The sequence below is a fragment of the Rhipicephalus microplus genome, chromosome 3 (assembly GCF_043290135.1).
Source record: "Rhipicephalus microplus isolate Deutch F79 chromosome 3, USDA_Rmic, whole genome shotgun sequence".
NCBI classification, from domain to species: Eukaryota; Metazoa; Arthropoda; class Arachnida; order Ixodida; family Ixodidae; genus Rhipicephalus; species Rhipicephalus microplus.
This window is the reverse complement of record NC_134702.1, coordinates 17354195-17366653: the sequence shown is the minus strand read 5'-3', so window position 1 is coordinate 17366653 and position 12459 is coordinate 17354195. Positions and strand designations below refer to the sequence as shown.

The following is a 12459-nucleotide window of genomic DNA, read 5'->3' as shown; positions in this document are numbered from 1 at the left end:
ATTAAACGACTCATCGAATGTGGTTGTGCCTTACCAAAGTGACCACATGCAACATTACTTTGCAAAATGAAGTTAGACGAAGACAAACTTATTGTGCAAGAAGTTCAATTGATTCAAATCTTGATAAATCTCTTTTTCTTAGCCCCTAGTTGATACAAAAATTCAAAAATAAGTGGAGTACAGTTATGACGTGTCAGCATACAAGCTCAGCTTATTTATTGGAAAATCTGCCTTTCGCACAATTTCACAGTGCCACGGCGCATATGCCCTTTCCCCAATTGGAAATGTTGCGAAATGCCTCGTGGTCTCGGAGGCCTTTGTTCTAGAAATGCCAGGTCTTTTGGCCTCTACCAAATTGGCCGAGGGCAGCAGAGGAAAATGGAGAAGGCAGATTAAAGGTAGGGTCAGGGCATGGCTGCAACTCCTACAGTCTGATTGGTAATCTGCATCAGCACAGACTGGTGAAGATTGAGGTGCAGAAAGACGGGCATACAAAACATGGACGCAGGAACTGCGGTTGTCACCAGAATTTTTTAAGCTTGTGCATCATGCACTTGCATGGGTGCTTGCGTATGTAAGCATCCCAAACTGGAACGAAAAGTTCAATGAATACGATGCTGCCTAATGCGAATTCTGAGCACGGCATCGTGTTGGGGCAACGCCAACTGTGTTTGAAGTTTTCGCTATTCGCAGTTGGTAGCAGTGTAACATTTTTTACATATTTTCATAGAAACTGCCAGGGCTCGAGTGTTACGCACACCACTACGTGCATTGCAGGCACCGGAAACCAAGTGAAACCCCGACAGCTCTGCTGAGACAAGTGAAGCCAGCCGCAGTTGGCATGCCATCCCTGCATGCGCACGACCTCCGACCGAGGGGCCAGTGCACATGACCTAGGAATATAGCAAGGTTAGAGGTCAGTGATAGGAAGGCTAGAGGCCAGTGGTTAGAAGTTTATGATATCAACAGACTCCGCGTTCGCTCTTTTTCATCCTCGTTTGCTTCATCAGTTATGCCGACGCTGCTCAATGCAGGAATGGGTGCAGAAGAGCTGTGCTTTAGAATGCCAGGCCTGCACAGAATGGGCTGCACAACCCCAGCAAAAGCTGGAAGAGCGGCCTTTCTAGAGCTCATTCTGAACTCCCTCGGGGCAGCTAATGCAAGTACACATGCAAGGTATCCGCTATGCCATGAGCCATAACTTTTGTGAACTAAGGAAGCATTTGCTATGCCATTATTCGTCTCTCTGCACATAGGAAAGGTACCCGCTACACATCTGGTAGGTATTATGCACACTTTGCTGATGCTGCGTGTGGCTGATGAAGATGAAGAATTATGGCTGAGCACTTTTTAATGGGTTAGGCTATTCGCATTGTGCAATGCTGAGCCGCCATTTTATACTCTTCTGCCACGCTTTATTACATTACAGTTAATGCAATTCCTTGCCCATTTGTGATGCACGTTCTTATCATTTGTAACAGCTCTCTTTGGTTGAGCCTTTCAATGGCTGCAGTAGGCAGGCCCTAGCTGCAGGGCAACATGTTGAAAATTTAGGGCCAACCTGGTCAGCTAGCTCGATGCCGAGCTGAGGCCTGTAGCCCAACTTCTGCTCCTACGTTGCCTGCCGGCACTGGAATCTGTAGGCCTGGAACTGGAGTCCATGCACCGTGGCTACAGTCCTCTCGCGTGGCAGCGAGACTGCAGGAGGTGCCAGCCGGTCAAGCTCAGGGTTCGCAACCTGACGGCCCATCTTCAGTGCCCAGTCCTTCAGCTCGCCTCAATCTCCTCAAACTCCCCGCTTACTTCCGCTGCCTAGGCTCGCTTGCCCTCAGGCACACTTGTTTTATCGTGACTGGCGTTGATGGGCTCCGTGGTGATCCGCTATTATATCTTGTTTGCTTTATTATTTTCATTCTTGCGCCCCGCACTCTTAGACACAGGGGTGCTGGACATCATCACTGTTGCTTAGGCAACACCGCACATGCACTCAGTCTTTTCACATCGTGCAGTTCTTAAACGGTCGCTTAACGAGCACCACTCTTGTCATGCCGACATGACACCTGCATAGGGTTTTTCGCAGTCTGCAAATGAGTTTCTAGCACCAGAGTGCTTCTGAAGTTGAACACCCAGGTTGAAATTCTGGGTTTTTGTGCAGTAAAGGCAGACCAACATAGAAAACTCGTTACAGTGTTAGCTCGTTGATACGATTTTGCAAAATATGCATTTTAGGCTTACAGTTTTCTTATCATTCCTGGGCAACATTCCTTGAAAAAAAAAAAATGCTTTTTTGTGCACACAATAAAACCACATATTTGCCCAAAGTTGAATAACATTACCTTGAAAGTGGCGTGTCAGTGATACCTAAAAATCCTAAGTGTATTCTTAGCTATACTAGCTTAAACCACGTTCCGACTAACTGATGTTGCAGAGCCACTGAGGCCACAGCAGTGTTCGTACTGCAGCGGAAAGATAGCTGTCAGGTGCGGCCGCTGCGCCCTATGATGAAAACAAGAGCAGCTCAAATTTACGAGCTGCTTCAATGTTGCTCATTGAGAGCAAGCTACTGATGGAGCATGCATATTTCTCCCCGTTTTAATGTCTTTTGTTTAGGTTAATATGGTTATTGCATAGAACATTTTATCATCTGGGTCCCATCAAAATTGTATCAGTGAGATTCTACTGCATTTTGCTTCTAGCTGCTGTTGCAGTAGGCGTAACGCGAAGAAGTGACTGAAGCACTTTACACTCCTAATGCAACTGCCGATGCAAGTAAGCCTGATTGTTTTCTGAATATTTCATCAACTTTGCAATAAAGTCACCTTCTAGGCACTGACGACTTGCAGTTGGTTTATGCGACACAACGCTTCATACATTACAGTGTTATGGGAATCGGCTGGGAACAGCTGGACATTTTGTATCTGCAACTAAACACATCGGGCATGTTGTGTGCTGCTCACGCTTTGTAGGCTGCATGCTCTACATGCTGAAGCACTATGCTTTGGTGATGCCAAACTACTACATTGTTCCTGTGTAGTGCAAACTTCTTCCATTGTAAGTGGTGAAAGATGTATAGAAAAGGTGAGAAGAAATGTGAAATGGCTGCATGAAAGTTAAAATCGCATCAAGCATAACTTTATTAACCAGCAGTTATAGTCTAGTCAATCGAACGTTTTGCATATGTGAATCAGTCAGGTGAAAACGGCTAACGCGCCTGCTTCTAACGATCAAAAATGGCAGAAAGGCACAATTTGTCTTCGATGGCCTCTATAATTCGAAAGCTTCAATGTCGGCACATGACGCGAAGTTCAAATAAAAGCGTGCTCCACCCCAAGCTATCTGTTACTACTACTACTAGCACCAACAACGTCGCACAACAACGACAGGGCGCTCGCATCGCCCTGCCTAACGAGCGCTTGGCAGGCGTAGCAAAAGATCGAAGATGCAACTTGAAAGTTGTCCGCCACATCTGACGTTGTAAACTTAGCGTCTTCAGCCACTCGCAGTCTGGAAATGTCACGTGTCAATTGTAGCGCCGCAACGGCCGAGCACGGCTCGACGTCCACGGTGTCGAGCGGCGAATCGCACAGACGACAACGCGACGACGAACTCGGCCCTGCTGCTAGGGCTCGCGCCCGAGGCCGGGACTCTATCTTGTCGCCCGTCCGCCACACCGTGGACACCGTCGCCGGGAAGTTCTCTTGCAAACCATTCACGAACTTCGCCGTAAGCCTGGCCACGCTGGCGCGAGGTTCGCAACCCGTGCTGGGCGTTGTCTGCGGTCGAAATCGCACGTTGCAGTGCTCGTTGAAGAGTTCGACCTCCTTGCTGCTGAACTCGCGCAACGGACGCAGGAGCAGGACCTCAGGGTCGCGGTCGTCAAGAAAACCAACTTCCTCCCTCAACTGCGCTCCTCGACCCAGGGCGATAGTCGAGAGAAGGGTGGCAGCCAGCAAAGTGCCCGTTTCGGCGGTGAACACCTTGGCAAAACCGTTGTCTCTGGCGAGCCTGAGAAGCAGACGACGCAGGCACAATCTGTAGAAAGACTCGCGGTCTGTTAACGTCTTGAACGATTCACAAGCCGTCGCGAATGCGGTCCGCGCCGCGCCTTCGCCGTCTCCGACCTCTGCGCGATGAGTCGACGGATCAAGCTTGAGGCGCTCCGTAGAGTATAGGCAGTCGAGACGACATGTGAAGTACGGAAAATCGGACTCCTCCATCAGGTCCGTCACGTCTCCGTGAGTTCCCGACACAGACGAATCTTCGACGTAAACCAGACTCGGCTCGAAGAGGAGCTTCTTGTGCGTGTCTTCCGAGAAACCGTCGCGGAGAAGCCGCAGCATGGCAGCCGACGAAGGTCCGCCGGAAAAAGCAACCAGGACTTTGTCGCCCGGCTTCAGCAACTTGGATTTGCCGAGTGTAGCGCGAAACTTGTGGGTGCAGTTTGCGACGAAGCACGTTTTGCAGTACGCATCCTTCTTGCGGAGTACCAGGTGAGCCGTGTTCCCACACGTCTTGCATGTGTCGTCGCTGGTGCTCGCGATAGCGTCCGCGCCGGCGTTCGGTGCTAGCTCGGACTCATTGAGCTCTTCGCAATCGCAGGAATTCGAGCACATTTTGTCCGTTCAATTAGATGACGCGTGACAACCGCGAAAATGGTAAACACGGTAAACATGCGCCAACCACGGTGCCAACGCACTGCACACCTGCTGCGCCATTGGCTGCACACGCCGCCGCCATTGCTTATTGACTGGACTTGACTTGGCTAGCGTAGGCTGTTGATCACTATTTTTGATTAGTGTTAGTTTATTGTTGTTCAGAGTCAGAACAAATTTATTACTTGGCGACTCCTGACTTCAAAAAAAAAAAAACTTGTAGCCCCATCCTGCTAAACACCACTGGACATTGTCAATACAGTTTTCTTGCCTACTTGAAGAAATTTTAAATGGCAAAACAAAGTCAATCGAAGCCAAGAGTAATCTTAGCCAGAGCTACACGTGCTTTCATAATCGCAAACAAGCACATGTGCCTCTGCTACTGTAAGTCATCGAATAGGTGCTTGCCGCTACTTTTCTTCAAGTACTAAGTCGTGATCGCCGTTCTAGATGACTGCAGAGATTATAGAGCGATGCGTTCGGATACACGGGCGGGAAGCAGGCGTTTCCTTCTCTTGTACGCTTCGCAAACAGGACAGGCTGAGGCGATAGCTCGTCGACTGAACAACGCCGCTCTAGAGCGAGGTTTCCTGCCCGATCTGCACTGCGTGAGTGCGTTCGGCCGCGAATTCGACCTGGCCAAAGAAGGTTGCTTCCTTCTCGTAACGTCAACGACGGATGAAGGGTTAGTGCCTGAGAACGCTCGTCGTTTCCTACGGTACTTACGTAAGGCACCGGACGGCCTCCTGAGCGGGACCCAGTACGCCGTCCTCGGCCTCGGTGACACCAACTACAACAACTTTTGCAACGGCGCCAGGACTTTTGAAAGTCAATTCGACGCCTTGGGCGCTACGAGATTCTACGAGACTGGTTACGCCGACGACGCCGTCGGTTTAGAGACTGTCGTCGAACCGTGGATCGCCGAACTGTGGAAAGCGTTGCGTAGTGCTGTGATATCTGGCGCTGCCGCCACAACTGAAAGCCGGGAGGAGGACCCTTTGCCTATAGTGGCTATGGAAGACGGGAGTCTCACGAGCTCTAGCATGAGCGCTTCAACGGAACTCACGCTCCCGCTCATGAAAGATCCGGTTGTGTGCGTGCAATTTGACTCGTCCAGCGCCGCCGTCAAGAGGACGACTGACAGTGACGTCGTCTGGCAAGGAGGTCAGCCGCTGCCTTTTCAAGAATCTGACGTTTTTCACGTCGCCCTAACGTCGGCGAAACGTCTGACATCGTCGGAGAAGGTCAAAGAAGCCTGGGAACTGGAATTCCAGCTGCCCTCACCCGATAGTGAACCCAGCGTCAGCTTTAAACCGGGCGACTCGTTCGGCTTTCTCTGCGTCAATCGCCCAGCTGAAGTAACCTTCGTTGTCGAAAGGCTCGGCGTTCCCGGTAGTCAATTGGTCGTCGTGACGCATGCGCCGAAGGCGCGGAACATGGACCACCTGCCCAAAGCACCTATTACCGTGGAAAGGCTACTGACTACTTGCTGCGACCTTAGGGGCATCCCGAAGAAGATATTTTTGAGAACACTGGCCGAGTTTACTGCGGAAACGAGCGATAAAAGGCGCCTGCTGGAGCTTAGTAGCAGAGAAGGCAGCAAGGACTATATGCGCTTCATTCTTGAAGGAAGAAACACTTTCCTTGATGTTCTGAGGGCTTTCCCGAGCTGCAAGCCCCCTCTAGCTCCCTTGTTGGAGCACTTGCCGAGGCTCCTTCCACGCTACTATTCTGTGTGCAGCTGGTCCTCGCAGGACGACAGTGTTCCACATCGCTTCAGGATACTCTACAAACGGTGCCCGATACCCGGACGTGATGAAGAGGGCCTGTGCACTGGCTGGCTAACAGACCTCGCCAGAAAATGGCTCACACAGCGGGACATAGTGTCCAGCATGACGTCCTTATCACTGAGTGACAGTGTGTGGAGCAGAATGCCCATTTATCTGAGAAAAAACGCAAGTTTTCACTTTCCCGACTCACTGAGCACGCCGGTTATTATGATCGGACCAGGTTCGGGTGTGGCCCCTTTCCTTTCATACCTTCAGTGGCGTAAAGGAGCCATGAATCGAAGTGATCGATGCGAAGTTTCGGAAACCTGGTTGTTCACGGGTTTTCGGCACCGCCATTTGGACTTTTTATATGAAGACGAATTCTGCGAACTTGTAAAGCAAAATGTGTTGTCGAAGCTGGTAGTTTCATTCTCGAGAGATGCTGGTGGCGGGGACGCTGTCGAGAACCCCGAGATGAAGCACAGTAGTGAAGATGAACTAAATGAGGAAGATTTAAGCTGTTCCATTTTGATCCGTGGTGGAAAGTACGTTCAAGACAGCATGAGGCTTTGGTCTAAAGATATAGCTAGGCTGACTTCCCTTGACAACTCCCATGTGTATGTGTGTGGTGACGCTGTCAGCATGGCAACAAGCGTGAGAGACACTTTCACGGACATCCTTGTTGATGAGGGAATCGTTGCAAGCAAGGAAGACGGTCTTGCATTTGTGAAAGAGCTTCAGAAGCAAGGCCGGTACTTGGAAGACATTTGGACTGCATAATATTTTTGACACTTAGACGATTCAGTTCAGTGTCATCTTCAATAGTTTCATATTGTAGTCTTCCTTCGTAAGTATAGGATAGAATAAATGAAACAGTATGCAATTTTAGCTTATTTTTACCAGTAAGCAGCTATATCTTTGAGTACTTCAAAAGCTGCACAGGGTGTGCAAGCAGTATAAGAAGGCTGCCCTGTTTGCTTTTTACTGTAAAATAACTGTTCTGGCACTATACAGTGTTTCATGTGCCACATTGAAATATCTTAATTTGCATCAACTATGTGCACGATGTCATCATGCGTGTTTACAAAGAGCATTTATCATAGTTGCTTTACTAAGATTGTTGAACTATGAAGCAACTACGAGATACTTTTGGCAATGTCACAAATTGCAGACATTGCTTTCATGAATTCAAATGCAATTGCATTTTAGTTCGTGATCGTTTCCTACTCATTTCACAACAGTGCATTCAAATTGGTTCAAATTTTTTGTATCGCAACTGACAGAAGCGGTATATCTCATAGATATGTCAATTAGAAATTTAATTCCTGTGCACCTGAACATTTCTCCTGTAATAACATGGGAGCAAACAGCACTCTACACTAGACGGTGAGAGAAAGACGCGCAGGGCGCTCGTGAAGAGGGCCTATGTCAGCGCTATCTCTGTCGTTCTCTCACTGTCCCGTGTTCAACGTTGTCTGATGTCATCTTAATAGTGTACCCACCAGCTCAATTAGGTACAGTACTACATTTCTCGTGTAGTTGAAGTATCGTGCTCCTTGCTGTTTCACAACCGACTCCTTGTGGACATCTTACGGTATTTAAGGTGTAAAAGAAGTATTTTATCAGTTTCGCTTTTGTGTTTCTGTTTTTCACCTCGTGGGGATTTCAAGGCGTATTTCTTTACGCGCGGGTGGGCGTGCGTAGTTTCAATGATGGCGTCGACGTCGCGTGTGACCGCTTCACAAAAAACGGTGAATTTCGGAGGCTTCTCGTGCATCTGGGCTGGAATCTTCAAATGATGACAACAGCACAGCCTCTGAAAACGACATCAATACTTCTAATCTCAGCACGGACGTCAAACCACCCCCAAAACGTCTGTGGTCATCAGCTGGTCAGTGTAGCTTTGCGCTTGGGCCGCGTTATGGCCAGCGCGTGTCGGTGTAATTTGATTTGATGTATTCTGAAGGTTAGGAGTGTCCAGGTCCTTTGGGTGGGACCACATGCCGGCGGCAGCGCAGATAGTGCTATTTCATGCGCGAAGGCAGCCGGGAGTGAACCTTAGAACTGCGCTCCGGTGTGAGTGTGACGCTTCGTGAGGGCTTTCAACTTTTTCTCTTTGTTTTCTACTGCTCAAGCTATTGGAGAGAATAGAAAAATGCTTTCGGTGAAACATGCACTGCAAGCCTGTGATTTACCGCCTCGCGAAACTGCTTGGCATGGTCACCTGAAAGAGGCCATGTGTAATGTTATTCTATGTACGCTAAAACATTTGCATTAACAGCGTTTTTATTTACAGAAGAAATGTGCGTTTTTCTTGTGCTTGAAACGTACATTTCGATTTTTCCTTATGCTTACCCTGTTCAGAGCAGTGTTGATTTTTTTAATAAAATTTCTTTGTTCACGATGTAGTTTTCGCACATCTGACAAATTTTCTTGTACCATTACTAAAATTGTGGTTTCAAAGTGACTTTGAAAACTCCTTGCTGTACAGTTTGATGCCACAAACATTCTGGACTACCTGAAATTTGGCGAATTTTTCGCGGTCATGGAAGTGTTAAGCAGCCAGTCTAATGGGCTATAAGCGTGCAGTGGTACTGTAGAAGAGACCCCTAGAATTCACGTTCCATGGAATCTTTGTAGCTCAGATGCTCTGCTAATACCCCTGTCACACCGGCAAATATGGTTATATTTAGAGAAGACACTTCGCTGTGTCATTCTCACCCTGTCAATTAGAAAAGCTTAAAGACATTCGCTGCATATTGCATTTTTTGTCGAGCACATGGGAGAACTTACTATGCTGCAATGAAGTGTGTAATCTCAGCAGCAGTAAATTTAATAATTAATTCATGTAGGAAGCGGAGTGCCTAGTGTTTTTAAACCAGTGTTTTCTACATGAGAAATATGGTTATTTAGTGAAACGTGCTATACAAAAAACTGGTTTGCCACTTTCGCTCCTGGGCAGTGTGCAACTACGGCCATAGCTGCACATGCAGTGCAATGGCCACTTTCGTAAATAAAGTTGATCAGGAGGGCTGTTTATAACTATAATATATTTCCTAAGAAATATTGCCTAAATTAGCATATATACAATCTGCAACTAACTTACTCACTGCCATATTATCATTCTGAAAGGTTGCTTTTTTTTTTCTTGTGTAGTGTCATGCCGCCAAAGTGACACTCTGTGAGTGTGAGTGCACTCGCTGAGAGTGACACCAAATTTGCTAGTGTGACAGGGGTGTAAGCTGTAGAATAACAGTGTGATTCTTGGTACTGGTGGCCGCATTTTGATGCAAACTAAATGCAAAAACAATCGCGTACACATATTTCATCATCATCAACCCGAATACACCCACTGCAGGGTAAAGACCTCTCCCATGATCCGCTATTCAACTCGGTCTTGCGCTTTCTGCTGCCACGTTATATTTGTGAAGCTTTTATTCTCATCGGCCCTCCTAACCTTTCATCTCCCCTACATGCGTTTGCCTTCTCTGGGAATCTAGTCAGTTACCCTTAATGACCAGCGGTTATACTGCCTACGTGTTACATTCCCGGCCTATCTCCATTTATTCTTGATTTCAACTATATCTTTAACCCCGGTTTGTTCCCTGACCCATTCTGCTCTCTTCTTGTCTCTTAAAGTTACACCTATCCATCACTCCCTGCGCTGTGCTCAGTTTAAGCTGAAACCTCTTCATGAGTCTCCAGGTTTCTGCTTTCAGTGCATGTTAAAAATATCCACCTGATGAAAATGTCTCTGCAGTTTGCCACTACTGCGTACATCATAATGGTGTGGTGGTTCTGGCGTGGTCTGGCCAGGGTCGTAACCAGGGGGGTGTTGAGGGGGTTCTCACACATCGCAAAATTTTTTTATGCCTTAACTTTTTGGGAGATACTAAAATATTTACCCGCCTTCACATCGACTACCAATTATCAAATTTAGCCGTGCAAACAACACCAAAGAAAATTCCCTAGTACTACACGGGCGAGCCATCCCAGTCATGGTCACGACTTCCGTAGCCGGAACTTGCAGGCCAGGAGGTGGGTACAGCCCTGGTTCTGGCGCATAAAGCACTAAGCTGTAATGTGTACCAGTAGAGGCAAGCTCAACAAGAATAGGATCTAACACAAGTTAGCTCACATGCCGCGCTACCAAATATGTATCTTTGTAGAGTGTCATTTTGCTTTTACTTCAGTTGTGCCTTTTACAAAGGGTCAACAAACTTTATTCATGTAATATCACTGGGTTGTAGCTGGCTGCCTGCTGTTCTTATTTTTAGTACGATGTTGCAGAATTGAAAGAATACAATTAAACCTCATTGTAACGAAATTGAAGGGGAGTCACAGTTTGCTCGTTATAGCCAATACTTCATTATAGCCGCAGCAGGCATTTACTGAAAATATGTGCTTCACTTACCTAAAAGCAATAGTGGACAAATAGCATCTTGCCACACGGCAGTACACAACAAGATATCTGCATTTCTTAGATAAAAAGAGAACGTTACACAACCCTACTTTATTGCAGTTCAAGGTACATAACTCGCATTCCAAAAAGCCCTAGGAGCAGGGAAGTTCATGATAGGATGCTGGTGCATGCAGCCAATGCACATGAAATGCCTGTAACTTAGCATGCATTGCTGGAGGATGTGTGGCAGGAGTTTTGAACTGCCAAATACTGTTGTTGCATTAAGCAGCATCTCAAATGTGATATGGGCACTATCTTTACATTGGCTCAAACTTTTGTTCCTGAAAAAAATTTGTTCGTTAAATTCTTTAGCCGGCAAGTCATACTCCATTAAAATGAGGTTTTAAGTACATTGGTCTCTAGGGAAACTTTCAAAGAAAACTACAATTTGCTCATTCCAGCTTTCAGCCTTTCTCGTTATATAATGAGGTTTAACAGTACCATCACAGTGCAGAAACTTGTGGGTTCATGACTTGCAAGAACAGTGTACGAGGCACTGGAGACCAGATAGGCCGTGAAGTCAACGTTTTTCCAATTGTGAAGTCAGCAGCAAAACGAATTTATGCCAACTTCTTTATCTTTTATTTTAATTCTCTCAGTTTAATCTTGAATTGAACCATTGATTGTTTTAATCTTGAATTCAACCATTGATTGTATGCATATAAAAATAGAAAAATTTCTGTACTTTTGTACAATTTTGTACAAACAGCTGCACATTTCTGAGCCACTAGCAAAACTAGATTTAGATACTATTTGTCAACATTTACAAAATATAGGTATCACGACATTCTAGGTACTACTTACGTATGCTAGCACATGTAGGCACTCAAAACAGGTATTGTTGTTAATGATAAATACCAATACATTTTAACTGTACATCTATTGCAGCTCTCGGTATCAACCATGATTCAAAATGCATTCTAAACCAGCAGCTCCAATAGTTTGGTCGTGCTCTCTCCTGCGGAGGCGTTTTTTTCTTTTTTAGCATTAAAAAAAGTTTTCGATGACAGTATGTCAATGCTGTTCCTGGATATTCACAGAGGGCTAGTAACTATCAAACATGCTGATGCTAGCAGGCTGGCAGCCTGTTACCAGCTGCTCTTCACTTACCATTGAACACTACGTTTGCCTAGCAGTAAGCAAAACATTGCTGATTGAATATTCTGTTATACTTATTGGGCTGTGACATGTGAGCTGACTTCTGTTTGACAATCGGCATGATTTAGTATGAAGACATGGATTATGTTTGCATTCGCATTAGACTGTGAAGTCGCTTGCAAGATTGATTTGTCACTCCACACTGTTAGCTGACGTTTTAAGACAGAATACCTTTGTGTATTCTCTGCCAGGGACTTGCATATTGCTTCCTCAAGGGACGGGCATAAGAAACTAGTCTATAAGGCTGCACTTTTGCATACTGCAACCACCAAAGGCGTGTCCCAGATGCCATCTCTAAACACCCTCTATGCCGCGGGTTTTGATCACACTCTCAACAATACATTGGAAATGAAAGAATACTGCGTCTTTTGCTCGTTTTAAAGGCAGAAGAACAGGATACAGGCTTGGACGTGCAGTC

General features: G+C 46.5%; 2 protein-coding genes across 2 annotated transcripts; one reads left to right on the top strand and one right to left on the bottom strand.

Moving 5' to 3' along the window:
• Positions 1-3110: 3110 nt before the first annotated feature.
• Ctu2 (Cytosolic thiouridylase subunit 2) lies at positions 3111-4745 on the bottom strand. Its single transcript, XM_037432594.2, has one exon. It carries the CDS (start codon positions 4611-4613, stop codon positions 3333-3335), a length of 1281 nt encoding a protein of 426 aa, XP_037288491.2. The 5' UTR covers positions 4614-4745; the 3' UTR covers positions 3111-3332.
• A 129-nt stretch (positions 4746-4874) lies between these two features.
• Positions 4875-7819, top strand: LOC119163680 (methionine synthase reductase). The gene has a single exon (XM_075888977.1). The coding sequence runs from the start codon at positions 5126-5128 to the stop codon at positions 7199-7201; it is 2076 nt and encodes a 691-aa protein (XP_075745092.1). The 5' UTR covers positions 4875-5125; the 3' UTR covers positions 7202-7819.
• The last annotated feature ends 4640 nt before the right edge of the window (positions 7820-12459 follow it).

What these genes read in the sequence shown, in the direction of transcription:
- Ctu2 (XM_037432594.2), bottom strand. Translation starts at nt 4,613, where the DNA reads ATGTGCTCGAATTCCTGCGATTGCGAAGAGCTCAATGAGTCCGAGCTA.
- LOC119163680 (XM_075888977.1), top strand. Translation starts at nt 5,126, where the DNA reads ATGCGTTCGGATACACGGGCGGGAAGCAGGCGTTTCCTTCTCTTGTAC.